Source organism: Lathamus discolor, chromosome 24 (genome assembly GCF_037157495.1).
Source record: "Lathamus discolor isolate bLatDis1 chromosome 24, bLatDis1.hap1, whole genome shotgun sequence".
In the NCBI taxonomy this organism is placed as follows: Eukaryota; Metazoa; Chordata; class Aves; order Psittaciformes; family Psittacidae; genus Lathamus; species Lathamus discolor.
Window position 1 is genome coordinate 559,025 of NC_088907.1, and position 15,495 is coordinate 574,519.

The 15,495-nt window shown below is 60.5% G+C and overlaps 2 protein-coding genes across 4 annotated transcripts in view; both read left to right on the forward strand.

Moving 5' to 3' along the window:
* Positions 1 to 4,606, forward strand: part of RBM8A (RNA binding motif protein 8A) — a 130,297-nt gene extending 125,691 nt beyond the window's left edge. Inside the window, exon 7 of one of the 2 annotated variants that reach the window (XM_065660196.1) lies at positions 4,560 to 4,606. In XM_065660196.1, the coding sequence (XP_065516268.1) occupies positions 4,560 to 4,591 (32 nt within the window). In that variant the 3' untranslated portion in view covers positions 4,592 to 4,606. Of the gene's footprint in view, positions 1 to 3,239; positions 3,302 to 4,559 lie in introns of those variants that run through there. The other variant, XM_065660195.1, reaches the window with a different exon arrangement.
* Positions 4,607 to 4,644: 38 nt separating this feature from the next.
* Positions 4,645 to 15,227, forward strand: PLEKHO1 (pleckstrin homology domain containing O1). Of its 2 annotated transcripts, none has more exons than XM_065660189.1 (6): positions 4,645 to 4,888; positions 5,602 to 5,748; positions 11,111 to 11,251; positions 12,251 to 12,355; positions 13,716 to 13,817; positions 14,244 to 15,227. In XM_065660189.1, the coding sequence occupies exons 1-6, from the start codon at positions 4,859 to 4,861 to the stop codon at positions 15,006 to 15,008; spliced, it is 1,290 nt and encodes a 429-aa protein (XP_065516261.1). In that variant the 5' UTR covers positions 4,645 to 4,858; the 3' UTR covers positions 15,009 to 15,227. The 2 variants fall into 2 exon arrangements, with proteins under 2 accessions (XP_065516261.1, XP_065516260.1); XM_065660188.1 differs by lacking the exon at positions 4,645 to 4,888 and adding an exon at positions 5,040 to 5,470.
* Positions 15,228 to 15,495: the final 268 nt, after the last annotated feature.

Sequence of the window (15,495 nt, forward strand, 5' to 3'; positions counted from 1 at the left end):
AGCGCCTCAGCACCCTCACAGGGAAGAGCTTCTGCCTAAGAGCTCATCTCAGTCTCCCCTCGGGCAGGTTCAAGCCATTCCCCTTGTCCTGCCCCTCCATCCCTTGTCCCAAGCCCCTCTCCAGGTTTCCTGCAGCCCCTTTAGGCACTGGAGCTGCTCTGAGGTCTCCCCTTCAGGAGCCTTCTCTTCTCCAGGCTGCCCCAGCTCAGCTCTCTCAGCCTGGCTCCAGAGCAGAGCTGCTCCAGCCCTCGCAGTAGCTCCGTGGCCTCCTCTGGCCTCGCTCAAGCAGCTCCACGTCCCTCTGGTGCTGCTGCCCAGTGCCGGGCTCAGCACCGCAGGGTTCTTGCTCCCTTTACAAACTGCAGCCACAATTGGGCTTTCTTCGATTCCCAGCCACTGGACTTTGCTCTTCCAGAGCTCCCTGCCCTGCCGGAGGATGCAGGGGTCATGCTCCAGGTAACTTCAACCCCATGGAGATGCTGGGTGTTCATTTGCCTTCTGGAGGCACTTTAACTGATGGGATGGGATGGGCTGGGCCAAGGAGCAGCTCCAGGGGCTTCCTCTGCTGTCTTAGGAAGATTCCCTTTTCCTGCCTGGAAGGAAAGGCATTTGATGACTCTGCTTTAGGGCATCATGGACAAAAGTCCTCCCCCATTGAAGAGTCCGTTTCCCAGGGCATTTTCTCATGGAAAAAGCACTGAGCTGGAAAGGAACCAGCAGAGCCCATGGTGGGAGGTGGGAAGATGCTCAGGGAGGCCGGTTCCTTTATCACGCTTGTATTGTTCCTGAGCTCAGAGCAGAAGTGGGGAGTCTCAGCCATTCATCTCCTTCCCTTGGCACAGTGACTAATGCAGACGGAGATTTATTGGGAATTGCAGAACGGGAAGAGCTTTGTGATTTCTTCCCTTGGCCATGGCTTCAGGCTGCTCCAGGGGCAGGAATAATGAGATGGGAGGGTGGCTCTTGCTGTGTCCCTGCCCTGGTGCTGGAACGCAGCGTGCAGGTTGTGTGGGGATGGGGTGAGTGCGGAGCAAAGGGAGGCGATGCCCCTGCATGGGGCTGAAGGTGGACGGGGCTGGAGCTAAGGGGAGGTGTCAGAGCCAAGGCAAGCGCGGGAGCGCTGAACCCGCTGCAGCCCCGTTCTGCTTGGGGGGGAATTGGGTTTCGTATCACAGCTCAGAACGTTTCCATTCAGCAAATACCCAGAGGTGGGGGAGAAAAATCCCTTTTTGTTCCCCGTTTTCCCTGGGACTGAAGGAGTTTAAACAGCTCAGAGGGGATTTGCTCTTGTTCTGTGAGCCCTGTGCTGGGCACTGCATGGCGCTGGTTAAAACAAGCGGTGCTGGTCCCAGGGAGGGGGGAATGAAGTCATCCCGGTGGGAGCCTTGTGTGGGACAGCAGAGAGCTCGGGAGCACTGCGGGACCGGAGCACCCCTCCGGAGCTGAGACCTGGCCTTGCTCAGCCTGGGGGAGGGAAGAGAAGAGGAGGAGGAGGAGAAGGAGAAGGAGAAGGAGGAGGGGAAGGGGAAGGAGGAGGAGAAGGAGAAGGAGAAGAGAGGAGGCCAGAGACAGGTTCCAGCTCCAGCTCTGACTCTGGTTCTGCTGAGCTGGAATCCCTGTGGCATTCCAGGTACTTCATGAGGACACGGACACAGCCTGACCTGCTCCTGCTGCTCCCAAAAGAGCCTTGCGGAGAGAGGAGAGGAGAGGAGAGGAGAGGAGAGGAGAGGAGAGGAGAGGAGAGGAGAGGAGAGGAGAGGAGAGGAGAGGAGAGGAGAGGAGAGGAGAGGAGAGGAGAGGAGAGGAGAGGAGAGGAGAGGAGAGGAGAGGAGAGGAGAGGAGAGGAGAGGAGAGGAGAGGAGAGGAGAGGAGAGGAGAGGAGAGGAGAGGAGAGGAGAGGAGAGGAGAGGAGAGGAGAGGAGAGGAGAGGAGAGAGGAGGGTGATGGCCCCTCAGGGGACCTTCGGCATTCCCTATGCCGGGTCCATCCCAGGGGGAACTTCTCCCCCCCACGCAGCCCCTTTGCCCAGACAAAAGCTCTGCCGTTGTCTCCAGAGTCCAGGAAACGCCCGTGTTCCCATTAAGCCCAATTCATCCCCAAGCAGCAGCTTCCCACTCGCTATCCAGGGGCCCCATTCACTGGGGGGTGTTAAGCACATCAGTAAATGGGTGTTCGTTGTCCTGCTCCTGCAGCAAGGGGGTATTTGGGTAACTCTTTATTGTGGATCAGCACCGGGAGCAGAATTGCACCATCAGGGCTGGGAGCGCAAAGGGGATGTGGGAGCGCAAAGGGGATGTGGGAGCGCAGCAGTGCGGGAGGACGCAGGGAGCGCGGCTCAGCTCTGGCCCCTCTTCCAAGGTCCTTTCCCTCCCCCTGTCCCAAGCACAATGATGCTGTGCTCTCTGTAACCAAATTCCAGACCCTGATATCGCCATTCCTGCAACTCCATTGTTCCCTGCGCCCGGAGAGGGAAGAGGAGCTCAGCCCCAGGCTCAGGCCCCATTCAAAGGATGGGACCCGCAGCATGGTCCAGGTTGCTCCCACAAGTGGCTTTTCCTGTGGGATTAGTTATTAGGTACTTTTGGTGTCTCCCGTATCCACAAGAAACCCACACTGCCTCTGGGAACCCTAACTGGGAAAAGAAATGGTCCCGGAACACAGTTCCACAAAGGATGCTCAGCTCTGGGTGAGCTGTTGAGCAATTCCTAAAGGACTAAATCCTTCCACGAGCTATTCCGGTGCATGAGGTTCACCGATGGCACTGTGGGCACAAGGCCACATCCCCTGGGAATCAAATCAGACAGGACTTGAGACAGCTGGGATGGGGATGGGGATGGGGATGGGATGGGGATGGGGATGTGGATGGGGACAGGATTGGGTACAGGAAACTCCACTGGTGCAATCGTGTCTAAAGGGGGCTACAGCCCTCCATCCCTCCCAGTCCCATCAGTCCAGGGTGAGCAATGTCCAGGGGCAGTCCCAGCGCTGGGAATGCCTCTGCCTGTTTCCAGTATGGAAGTATGTCTCCCTTCCTTCCATGTAAACTGTTGATGTTTCCAGAGCTGAATCACTGCCACATCCCTGACGAACGTGACTCACTGGTGTGTTACTGCCGGAGGCTTCAACCACAACAGCGCCAGGATTCCCACTGGAGCTCAATTCCTCCTCCTCGGAACGGGGCTGCAGGTGCTGGTGTGGATGCACGGCAGCTTCCCTGGAGGGGGAATGGGAAGGGGCCAGGAGCCCAGAGCAGCACCCAGGACAAGGGGAGGCCTCTCCATGGTGAAGGCACCGCCGGTGACAAACGGTGGTGCAACACTGGGATGCTGTGTCCTGGTTTAGCAGTTCCTATGTGACAATGGGGAATCTGATCCAAGGAAGTGTAGAGCTGAGGCTTGATGGAGACTGCAATTCCAGTGGGTGGGAAGGATCCTCTGCATCCACTTCCCGAATCCCAAGAGACACCTCATGGGCGGTCAGCCCCTAAATCCCTGGATAAAGCCCCCGGCACAACCCTGGACTCAGAGTTCATCTGGGCAGCACCAGTGGTGTGGGGCCCTGGGCACTGCAGCCAGGACGGGAAGGTCAGGGCTGTTATTCCAATGTTATTCCATAAACTGCACATTCCACTGGGCAGAGAGAGCCTGCAAAGGGCACCGGGAGCACCGGGTGCTGCTGTGACTGTGCACCACCTCTGGGACACCTGCATGGAGGCAGCGCAGGAGCATCCGGACACTGCTGAACTCCCACTGGGATTGTGAATGATCCCAAAGCTGTCGTTATCACCATGGTGGAAAAGGGGAAACCGAGGCACAGGGCGGCTGTGCCGGGCGACCCTCGGAGCGGGTTCCTCCTCCCTCTCTTTCCACAGGGAATCATCCCCCGCTCCCCCACAAGGTGCTTTTGTTTGTCCCACTGAGCACTTGGGCACGAAACCCTCCCAGAGCCGCCTGGACACGATTCCCACTGCTGGGAAGTTTGGTGGTGACCTGGGACATGAGCAGGGACACGGAGCAGGGACACGGAGCAGGGCACCCATGGGACACACATGGATCACAGCGCAGGGCACCCATGGGACACACATGGGACACTCATAGGACACCCATGGATCACGGCACAGGGCACCCATAGGGCACCCATAGGACACCCGTGGATCACAGCACAGGGCACCCATGGGACACCCATGGATCACGGTGCAGGGCACACACAGGACACACATGGATCACAGCACAGGGCACCCATGGACACACATGGAACACCCATGGGACACCCATGGATCACAGCGCAGGGCACCCATAGGACACCCATTGGACACCCATGGATCTCAGCGAAGGGCACCCATAGGACACCCATGGATCTCAGTGCAGGGCACCCATAGGACACCCATAGGACACCCATGGGACGCCCATAGGACACCCATGGGTCACGCACGGATCATGGCTCAGGCCCCCCCCCGCCGTGCGGGCGCGCTCCGCGCTGCCCCCCTGACCCGGTGCTGGCGCTCGCCGCAGACAAAGAGGAAGCGGAGCCCGGGCGCGCTGCGCTTGGCCCCGCGCGGTGGAGCCCAGACGTCACCCGCGCACGGCTATAGATGGAGCTCGGGAGCCCCGGCCAGCCCAGTGCGAGCCCGGCGGAGCTGCGCGATGGTGGCGCTGGGGGTGCCGGGGGGGGGATGCTCGGGCTCCATGGCTGAGGACGTGCTGGGGCGCCGGGCGCCTCTGCATGTAACCAGAGAGCGGCTGTAACGCGCTGCGGCCACCGAGGCCTTGCCCTCTGCGCTGCCCAGCCAAAGGGAGGCCCCTGTCCGCATCCCCCCCCCCGCCCCGCTCCATCGCCCTCCAGTGCGGAGCACCGAGGAATGATGAAGAAAACCAATCCTGCCAAAAGGGTGAGTCCAGGGGGATGCGCTGAGGGAGGCTCAGGGGGGCTGTGGTTCGCTTTGCCTCTGCTCCCTTTGCCTTGCAACCCCCCCCCCCCCCCCGCAAACCCCAACCAGATGGAAACAAACCCAAAGGCAGCCCCCGGCCGCCCGTCTCCAGGGCCTCGCCTTCCTCCTGGATTCAGCGGGAGATGCTGTTTGCTGGGCGGTGCGGAGCAGTTTTCCCTTCGGATCACATCTCCGGGTGCCTGCTCCGCGCCGTGGGTCCGTGTGTGCTGTGCCCACAGACCTCGGCCCCGCTCATGGGGAGCCCCCCGGCACAAGCCCCAGAGATCCCACCTCCAGGATGAATCGTGCCTATATAAGGCTCAAAGCTGCATTTTTCCCTGCAGTAACCCCCAAAGAGCCTGGAATTCTCCTCCTCTTCCTCTTTCCACGGGCAAACGCACCGTGGATGATCTGGATCCAACACAACGGCCTTATATAAGGCACCGAGGGAAACCCTCCCCGTATCCCTGTTGTCGCTCCATGTCTGCGGCAGGAAAAGCCCATGGCGAGAGGATGCAGCCGAGGCCCCGGCTCCCACTTTGGGTGCAGAGAAGGGGCCGGAGGGAGCCGAGGCCGAAGTTGGGCTTTGGGGGGGGGGATGAGGGGGGGGCAGGGGGTGAAGGCAGGGATGTGACCGCTCTCCCCCCGTTCCCTCCCGTGTGTCTCCGTGGCAGGGGCAGCAGGATGGGACCCAGCCGCCCGCGCCGCCGGAGAAGGTCGGGTGGGTGCGGAAATACTGCGGGAAAGGCATCTTTCGGGAGCTCTGGAAGCCCCGGTACGCGGTGCTGAAGGGGGACCAGCTCCACATCTCGGACAAGGAGGTAGGCTCGGCCCCGCGCTTCCCAGCACCCCCCTCTCCGCCGGCCTTCTGCGTATGCAAAGCGGCCCCAGCGCCAGGCGGGATGCGGGAGGTGTCCGGGGGGGGCTCCGCGGGTTGCCCTGGCAGCCCTGCCCCGGGGCACGCTCCCGCATGGGAGGATTCCCTTAGGAAGAGTTCAAGCCTCATCCTTCCTCCTTGGAAGCGGCAGCTCCCGTCTGTGCCTGTCCTCCGGCATTAAGTTCCCAGCCGCTGCTCTGCTCCATTAGGAAATAGCTGTCGTCTCCCGGCTGGAATCGAGCCATTCAGGGGTCCCTTATCTTGTGTTTCCCCCTCCCCGAGGCCTCTCGGGGGACATTTAACGATGGATTCAACACCTTGTTGAAGAACATTCCCCCTCCTCCTCCCCCTCCGCGCTCCGGCCAGGACTGGGATTTAGCGCGCTGTTCCCATTAGCCCTAATTGGATGTGAGCGTCGGGCTGAGCTGCCGGCTGGGATCCATCCGGCTGGCCCTGCCTTAGTGTCTGCCTTGAGGAATCCATCAGGAAGGAGTCCCCCCGGCAGCGGCGTTCCTCCCTCCCAGCCATCTCCCCGTGGAGCTCATCGCTGGCTCCAGGAGGAGAGGCACTGGGGCAGTTCGGAGTCAGGACAGGGAACAACAGAGCTGGGAGGGGATTCCTCTTGGAAGAGGGGGTAATTCCCGGTTCCGGATGCGCGGCTGCCGGCCCCAGTGTTACCAGTTTAGGATGTGGAGGGATAACAGGATCCAGAGCATGCTTTGCTTTAGAGGCTGAGTGAATCCCGGGACGTGGCAAAGTGCAGCTGGGGCAGGGGCTGGTAGAACACAGCCTAAAGCAGACTGAGAGCCCCTGTGCTTAGCTGGGGGCTGGCATTCCACAGCTCATTCCCATTCCCCTCTTGGGTGCTCCAGAACCGGAGGCACACACAGGTGTAGGGAATAAACGTCTCAGGCTGGGAATGCTCTTGGAGGCTGTGGAGGCTTAGAGGTGGAAATGGGTTTGGAGCTGGTGCTGGTGGAGCCAGGAGCTGGAAAAGAAGCTCCCATGAGCAAGTCCAGGTGATGGGGAGTGGAATGAGATGATCTGAAGGTCCTTTCCAAGCCAAATCATTCCATATCATAGGGGAGCTGCCTGCTCGGAGCAGCCTGTGTGGAACTGCTGGGAAGGGACTGGGAATCAGCTGGAGCAGGTAATGGTGGAGTCAGTGCAGGCTGGGCAGATCTCAGCAGGATGCTTTAGGGATGCTTCAGGAAGGTGCAGCATCGGGATGGGGCTGGACAGTGCTGAATGGAGCTGAGATCCACCCCTGGGCTGGCAGGAGGTTGTGTGGGGAGGACTCAGCCCCCCCCACAGGAACCCCTGAGGGTCCCTGTCCCCCTGGCACCACTGGGCAGGGGCAGGATCCATGTGGGTGAGTGGAGGGAGAAGCGAAGGCAGAACAAGGCACTGGGGTTGTCAGCACCGGAGGATCCTCCTGGACCCTCCATCTGCATCCCAGACTTGTGCCGTGCAGCACAAAGCAACCCCCGGCAGCCTCCCTTTGATGGGAAGTACCCTGGGTCTTGCCTGGGAAAACAAGAGCCTTTCCCAAGCTCCTGCCCACCCGCAGTCACCAGCTGGAGCAGCGCCGGTTCCATCGGGATGTCCCGGCACTGCTGGCTGGGCGCTGATGGCTCCCTCTGGTACCCCAAGTGACTGAACCCTGGAGAACCAACTGACAGCAAGAGCTTGGCTAAGGAGCAGGAGGGGCTGTGGAAGAGAACGAGCTCCCACAGGAACCAGCACCAGGGAAGATGCTCAGGCCCTGAAGGGGCTCCAGGAAACCTGGAGAGGGGCTTGGGACAAGGGATACAGGGACAGGCCAAGGGGAATGGCTTGAACCTGCCCGAGGGGAGGCTGAGCTGAGCTCTTAGGCAGAAGCTCTTCCCTGTGAGGGTGCTGAGGCGCTGGCACAGGGTGCCCAGAGAAGCTGTGGCTGCCCCATCCCTGGCAGTGCTCAAGGCCAGGTTGGACACAGGGGCTTGGAGCATCCTGCTCCAGTGGAAGGGGTCCCTGCCAAGGCTTTGGATGAGCTTTGAGCTCCCCTCATCCCATCCCACGCTGGGATCCCACGGTTCCACGAGGGAGGTCCCTGTGTCCGTCCCTGCCTCTCTTGCAGCTGCGCTCTGAGTCTGTGCTCGGGTTCGCTCCATGGGGCCTGGGGCTGTTGATGGGGGGGAACCCCCCCGAGTTCCTATTCAGCGGCCGCAGGGCCGGACGTGTGCAAGCACCATGAGCCCGCTCCTGCCTTGCTCTGGCAGCGCCGTGGTGGCAGAGCTGCGGTGGTGGCAGAGGGGACCTCTGCGAGGGGCTCCGGTGCTGGGCACATGTGGCCGGGAACATGCGTTTGGGTGCCTGCTCCAAGGCAGACGGGGCTTTAGCACCCATTGATGGCAGAGAGTGCTCATCTGCCTGAGGAGCAAGGCACCGAGGAAGGGGAATTGTCTGTCACAGCCTGTGGAATCCCCTGGGAATGGGGGAGACAGTGATGTTGCAGAAGTGCTCGGAGCTGAGCACCAGCCTGGAATGGGGATGGGATTCCAAAAGGCAGCTCCCAGAGTGCCAATACCCCATCAATATCCACACTGATTCCTGCTGGTTACGAGCCAAAGCAAAGCATCCAGGGCAGAAAGGCCCAGACAAGCTGTGCTGGAGCACAGGGAAACCTCCTCAGGATCCTGTTGCGTTCCCGATCTCCTCCAGGCCCGGTCCCTCCCTCCTGCAAGTTTCTGGTCATTGTTCCCCGGTTTCTCTTTGTTCCTGCTTTGCACTTGGGAACCGCAGGCACAGACACAGCTGGGTCCTCACTTCCCTTTAGGAAGCCCAGGGCTGGGCAGCAGCAGGATCGGCCTTGGGATGAGGAGGTGGGAAAGAGGAAATGCTCCATGAAGCCTCTTCTTATTCGCTGCCAACAGCAGCGGCTCAACTGGCACAAGAGCACTTGAAGAGCTCCCACTCCTCGTGTGTGCAGCACCGGCAGCCACTGCTGTGCTCTGCATGAGGGGCTCCGTGTGCGTCTGGAGCCCACATCCATGGACCATGCATGCGCCGGGGCTGCTCTGTGTGCGCATGGATGCGGTACTGAGGTGATGCTCCAATGGGTGCAGACCCAGGTGGGGGATGCTGCGAGGGCTGGAGCAGCTCCCATAGGAGCCAGGCTGAGAGAGCTGGGCTGGGGCAGCCTGGAGAAGAGAAGGCTCCTGAAGGGGAGACCTTAGAGCAGCTCCAGTGCCTAAAGGGGCTGCAGGAAACCTGGAGAGGGGCTTTGGATAACGGCTTATAGGGACAGGCCAAGGGGAACGGCTTTAACCTGCCAAGGGGGAGACTGAGACGAGCTCTTAGGCAGAAGCTCTCCCTGTGCAGTGATCCGGGTCAGGGCTCTGTTCCTCAGTCACCAGCCTGAGCTCTGTGCTTTCCTTGGAGCTGTTTGGAGGGGATTGGCCCGAGCAGCTCCCGCTGCGATGGGAAACGCTGGAAGCGGATGGGGAAGGGGCAGGAATCACAGGACACCAAGCGTGATGCATCCCTGGGATGCTCTGGAGGTCACAGCGTGGCTCGGGGGGAAGCAGGAACCTGCAGACTCAGTAAAGTGAATGTGGGGCCAGCATCTGCAGCGTGGTCCCCTCTCAGTGCGGAGGAAGTTTCGCTTCCTCAAGCTGAGCACTTCCACCATAGCGAGGGACAAAGATTCCGGCAGAGCTCTGCTGAAATCCCCCTGGAATGAGGCAGGGATCCATGTGTGTGTGCGGCACCGGCTCCGAAGGGGCAGGAAGCAGATGGGGATGGGACAGAGCCCAGTTTAGTGTCCTGGCATCACAGAGGGGTTTGGGATGGAGGAAACAGATCTTGGGCAGCACAAGGAGGTGCGAAGCTGGACAGAAATGTGACAACACGGGGAGAGGTGGTACCCGAGGACCATGGTTCGTGATGGGACAGCATCACCGCATCCCATGGCACAGGGAGCGCTGCCGTGCCTGGTTCCTGCTGGGATGTGAGGAATGCAGCTTCTCTCCTCGCCCTGCAGCCGTGTCACAGCCCAGCAGAGCAGTGACAGCCCCGGGGCTCACGGCTCCAGGGTCTCACCTGCCTGGACCCTGGCTCAGGTTTAGGTGATGGGGACCCTTTGAGATCTGTCCCCCCGTGCCTCAGTTTCCCTTCCATGGGGAGGAGGCAGAGACGGACATCAGATGTGAGGGCCACTTCCATGCTTGAACAGAAAGCGGCTCCTGGAATAGCTGTGTGTGGTGGCTGCTTCCCGATTCTTGGAGGCAGAGAGGGGGCATAGAATGTGAAAGGATGGAGCGGGACCTGCAGTGCCTGTGGGAGTCCAGCTGCTCAGTTTCCCTGTGACTCAAAAGCTGGTTACAGCACCTTAACCAGCATCCTTGTTTAAATCCTATGGAAAACTCATGGGGAATTCCTGCAGGTGGCCTCTGTGGCCCTGTGGTGTCCATCCCTACAGTGTTCCTGGCACACCACGGCTAATATGGAACGTGTTTGGGAATGGGCCTGGGGAGCTGCAAGCAGCCCCTCAGTGTCCCTCTGAAGGACAACCAAGAGGAGCTTCTGTTAGGAAAAGCCAAGCCCTTGAAACCTTCCGTGAATCCGGGTCTGGGTGGGACCAAAGCACCGCCGTGATGTGGGCGATCCCTGGGGAATTCTGCCTGGAGCCCCTTGGCGAGGGGGCCGCAGCACAGGGCAGGGCTGTGCTGGCTGTGCTTCACCCCCTGCCTCAGCCGCGAGCACAGGCTGCAGCGATGGCACCGCCTGAAGCAGAGCAGTGCTGAGCTTCGCCCCCAAGGCTCCTGTTGAGCTGGCTCCAGAGCAGCTGCAAGCACTGGTGTGGATGCTCCTTTGGGCAGCAGATCCAAGTCCCCCTCCTCCCAGCATCCTGGTACCCAGGGTGCTCGCTTGCTGCTGGGGGGGATCCTGCTCGTTCTGAGGGTCCACAAGCACCAGTGCTGTGTTTGATCCCTACTCCTTGCCCCGGTAACTTTGGGGGCAGGAAAGGCAGTGAAATCCCAAAGGAACCTGGAGCAACCCTGGGAGAGCGGGATTTCCCAGTTATCCGAACTATGCCCCCTCCTTCCATCAGGTTCAGAGCTGCCATGGTGCAAATCTCTGCTCCCCCCCAAAGCCACGTGTGGCACTCCCCAGTAACGGTGCTGTTGCCGCATCCGTGTCCTCAGCACCAGGTTTGGGTGCCCGGGTAACACACGGCAGGCGCCAGCACCCATCCTGCACCCATTCCCAGCAGTTCCCTCTGCCAGCTGCAGGGCTCTCACGGTGGCTTTGCTGTTTTGCAGGTGAAGGACGAAAAGACCATGCAGGAAGTGTTCGACCTGAGCGATTATGAGAAGTGTGAAGAGCTCAGGAAGTCCAAAAGCAGAAGCAAGAAGAACCACAGCAAGTTCACCCTCGCCCACTGCAGGCAGCCCGGCAACACGGTGCGTGTAGCTCCCAGCCCCACCAGGATGCTCTTGGTGCAGGCCAAGCTGCTTCCAGGTTACCTGCCCCACGCCTGAGCCCGCAGCAAGGCTCACAGCGCCAGGGAGAGGGGGATGGAGCAGCAGGGTTTGTGCTGGGACAGCCTCTGGGGTCCTGAGTATTTGGCTCTGGAGCCCCTTCCCTGGGAGCATTCCAGCTTTGGGAAAGGAAAGGTGCTGGAACATGTGCCAGGAGCAAGGGCAAAGCAATTTCCCTGCTGAAGCAGGCAGCTGTGGTTTAGCTGAGTGTGCTCCTCTGTTCTTCCATCAGGGATGCTGATGGGCCCGGGCTTTGCTGCCCGGATTTGGCATGGGAATTGATCCCAGGAGTGTGCTTTTCCCAGAGGAAAGCTCCGGGACACTGCTACCCGGAACAGGGCTCCCCATGGGCTGCTGCAAGAGGGAGCCAGAGCTGACTGCAAGCTGCCTCTGGAGCCACCCTTTACACTGGTCCAGCCCTAAGGATCCTGGATGTGGCTCTGAGCAAGCTGCCCTTTGGAAGCTGTCCCTGCTCATCGCAGGGGTTGGAGCGGGAGGAGCTTTAAGGCCCCTTCCACCCTGTTCTGTGATTGTGTGACTTTAACTCCGGGTGCATCAGAGGATGGGAACCCAACCGTGGGCTCCTCCAGCAGCCCCTGCCCAAGCCTGAGGAGTCACCAGCTCAGGCTCGTGGGAGCAGCAGATGCCCAGGGAAGCTGCTTCATGTCTGATGGGGCCAAACCAAGGCTCTGTGGGGGCAGGAAGGAGGAACTGCGGCCATGGGGAAGTGAACTGTGGTGCTGAGCTGGGTGCTGGGAGGAGCCGTGCCCTGCTCTGCCCCAGAGCCCGCACGCAGGGGTCGGTTCTGCTCTGCACTTCCCAGCAGGGCCAGCTCCGTGCGGCTTTGCTGTGGGCAGGGACAGTGTGGGAGCATCCCTGCAGCTGCGGCGCCAGCGCTGAGCCCAGCTCCCTCTTTTGCAGGCCCCGAATCTGATCTTCCTGGCTGTGAGTCCCGAGGAGAAGGAATCCTGGATCAACGCCCTCAACTCTGCCATCACCCGGGCGAAAAACCGCATCCTGGACGAGGTGAGCGGGGCCTGGACCCAGGACTTGCCCCAGCTTTGATCTGGGGTGAGGACTTTGGGCTGCTGGAGCAGCTCCTCCCCTCTCCAGCTCCTATTGGAAAGGGGTGCAGGGCCATTGGGGTTTATGCCCTCCAATGCAGCACCTATGGGATGGGTTCGGGGATAGCTGGATCCTCCCTGCGCTGACTGCAGCTGCCCAGGCTCCCCCAGCCCCACTGCGATGCCTTCACTTTGGGATGGTGGGAATGTGCCTGGAATGGTTTCCCAGGGCTTTGGAGAGCCTTCTTCCCTGCCATCTCTGCTCATGTTTGCCAAGAAGCTTTAAGCAGTGGCACTGAATGAAGGAATTGGGGGAAAACCAACATATCCCACAGAGCACCCTCATGGCACCATGTGCGCATCCCACCTACCCAAGGCACAGGCTGGTGCCACCACCGGGGTGAAGAACAGGACCATGTGCATGCAGATCCTTCCCTACTGGTCAAGGATCGAGCCAGGAATGCTGAATCCTGCTTCCTCATCCCTGTGTGGCGCAGGCATTGCCGTCAGGACAAGGCTGGCGCTCCAAGAGAAGGGATGAGCAGAGAGGAGGCATCAGGGCTCTGTGGGACAGCACCAGGAGGAGCTTGAGGTTTGCCTCAGGTCTCAGCTCCCTGCGGTCCAGGAGGCCACTGCCGGGATGCTGTTTGTCCTCCGGGATGCCACCACAGAGGCCTGTAGTGAAGGAAAAGGCAGGTCAGAGCAGAGGAAAGGCTTTAGAGCAGGAGGCAGCTCAGAAACAGGGTGTGAATGCTTCCAGGAGAGACTGCACCCAAATCCTTACACATCCAACAGGTAACGGTCAGGAATGGCTTCAGGAGGTCTGATCCCACCAAAGCACAGCAGGGAGGGAGCAGGGAAACGTTCCTGAGGCTCTTCTGAGCTTCCCACACCCCATTCCCTGCAAATACGGGCATCCTTGTAAGTGCATGGACCAGTGAGGCCAGGACCAGTGGTGGCCCCTGGGAGCAGTGTGGAGGATCCTGGCCCAGAGGGATGTGGGAGAGGTTCAGCCCCAGCACACAGCCTGGTCACAGGGAAGGGGAATCCTGCGGGAATAAATGAAATAAGGAATGGGATTTGGCTCCACAAACCCCTTCATACTCTGAGAGGTGAACTCGAGGCCTATTGGAGACCGCAGAGCAGCTCCAGTGCCTAAAGGGGCTACGGGAAGCCTGGAGAGGGGCTTTGGACACAGGGGTTGGAGCTGGATGGGCTTTCAGGTCCCTTGAAGCCGGCGCAGTGTGTGACACGATGGAGCGACCCGCACCGGGGCAGGCACCAGGAGCGGGCCCCGATGCTCCCGTCTTTGTCCCCCGCAGGTCACTGTGGAAGAGGACAGTTTCCTCGCCCACCCAACGCGGGACAGAGCGAAAATCCAGCATTCCCGGCGCCCTCCGACCCGGGGACACCTCATGGCTGTGGTAGGTGCCCCCGATCCCAGGCACCTCCTTGGGTGGAATTCCCATTGCGGTTGTAGGGAAGCTCGACAAGAGCTGGGGCGTGAGCTCTGTCCTGAGCCCAGCGTTGTCCTAAGGGTCCTCGGGTACTGTCCCCTGCTCCTGTGGACCATTGCACTGTGCGGAGCCTTCCGCACCGCTGGCACCTTTTCCTGATTTCCAACGAAATGCTCCTTCAGGCTCCCAATGGAGAGGAGCCATCCAGCTCAGGTATAGCTAGAGATGGCTCGTCCAAGGCCATTCAGCTAGAACTTACGCCCTCTGTCACTAGCTCACACCAGTATTCCCAATCCCACTTTGCATCCCGGCGCAGGCGATGTGCATCTTCCGCGTAAGAGACCCAACCCGTGCATATCCCTGCGCCAACCCAGCTCTTCCTTGCTCCTCCAGGCATCTACCTCAACCTCCGATGGGATGCTGACCCTCGACCTGATCCAGGAGGAGGACGCCTCTCCCGAGGACCACAGCTCCTGCGAAGGGAGCTTCCGCGTGGACCTGGACAAGTCGATGGCGCATCTCACTGCCGGCCGGCGCCGCTCCGGCTCCGAGGACACCCCGGCATGGGAGAAGGGCCGGACAGGGAGCCTGCCGCGGCGGGACGGGAGCGCGTGGGACAGAGCGGGGCAGCGCAGCGAGGCCATCGACAAGGGCCCCGTGTACACCCCGCAGGTCCCCAAAAAGCTGTCGCATTCCGAGAAGAATAAATGTGCCTCCATGGAAGAGATCCTCTCCCGGAGGGACTCTGCCTCCCAGCGGGCGCCGAGGAAGGGGCTGGAGGCTCCCTTTGGCTCTGCAGAACCCGAGCAGTTGTCCCGGCTGCAGGAATTGGTTGCACTGAAACTGGAAAAAACTCAGGAACTGCTGACGGAGGTGAAGGGCTACGGGGAAGGCAAGAGAAAGCCCAAGGATTCCGGCACCAGCACCACCACCACCACCACCTCCTCCTCCTCCTCCTCCTCCTCCTCCAAGTCGGACTCTGACAGGATCCTGCAGGAATCGGAGAGGTTGCTGGGGGAGGCTTCCTCCACGTGGAGCCAGGCCAAGAGGGTGCTGCAGGAGATCAGGGAGCTGAGGGACCTGTACAAAGAGCTGGAGCTGCAGCAGTCGGACTCGCGGGGCAGACAGAGCTCACAGTACAGGAAGAGCATGATGTGAAGGCAAGCGCCGGGGGGAGGGAGGGGCAGGGGAGGCCGTTTGGTCCTTTGTTTTTTTAATTATTATTATTATTATTATTATTGACAGTGTTCAAAGAGTGACAAGGTGCCTGTTCCCCCCCAAAACCCTGCTTCTCAAAGCTTGACCCCTTCCTTCCCTCCACCGCATCCCCTGGTTGCAACCGCCCCGTGTTCCAATAAATTCACTGCCGGTTTCATACCTCCTTTCTCAAAGAGCACCCTTTGCACTGCAAGCCCCCGGCTCCTGCCGTGCTTGGAGGGCACAAGCGAGTCCCTAGGGAATGGCCCTGCATGCCCGGAGCAGCACTGGGAGCATTTGGGCACGGATGCTCCTGTGCTGGTTGAGCCCTGGCTTTGCTGCTCTGACTCCTGAGCATTGCAGCTCCTTGACCAAGAGCCTTGTTCCCTCCCTGTGCTCCTGGAAGGAAGGGACCAAACCAAAGGCGTCCATCCCGGGAAGCCCCCAT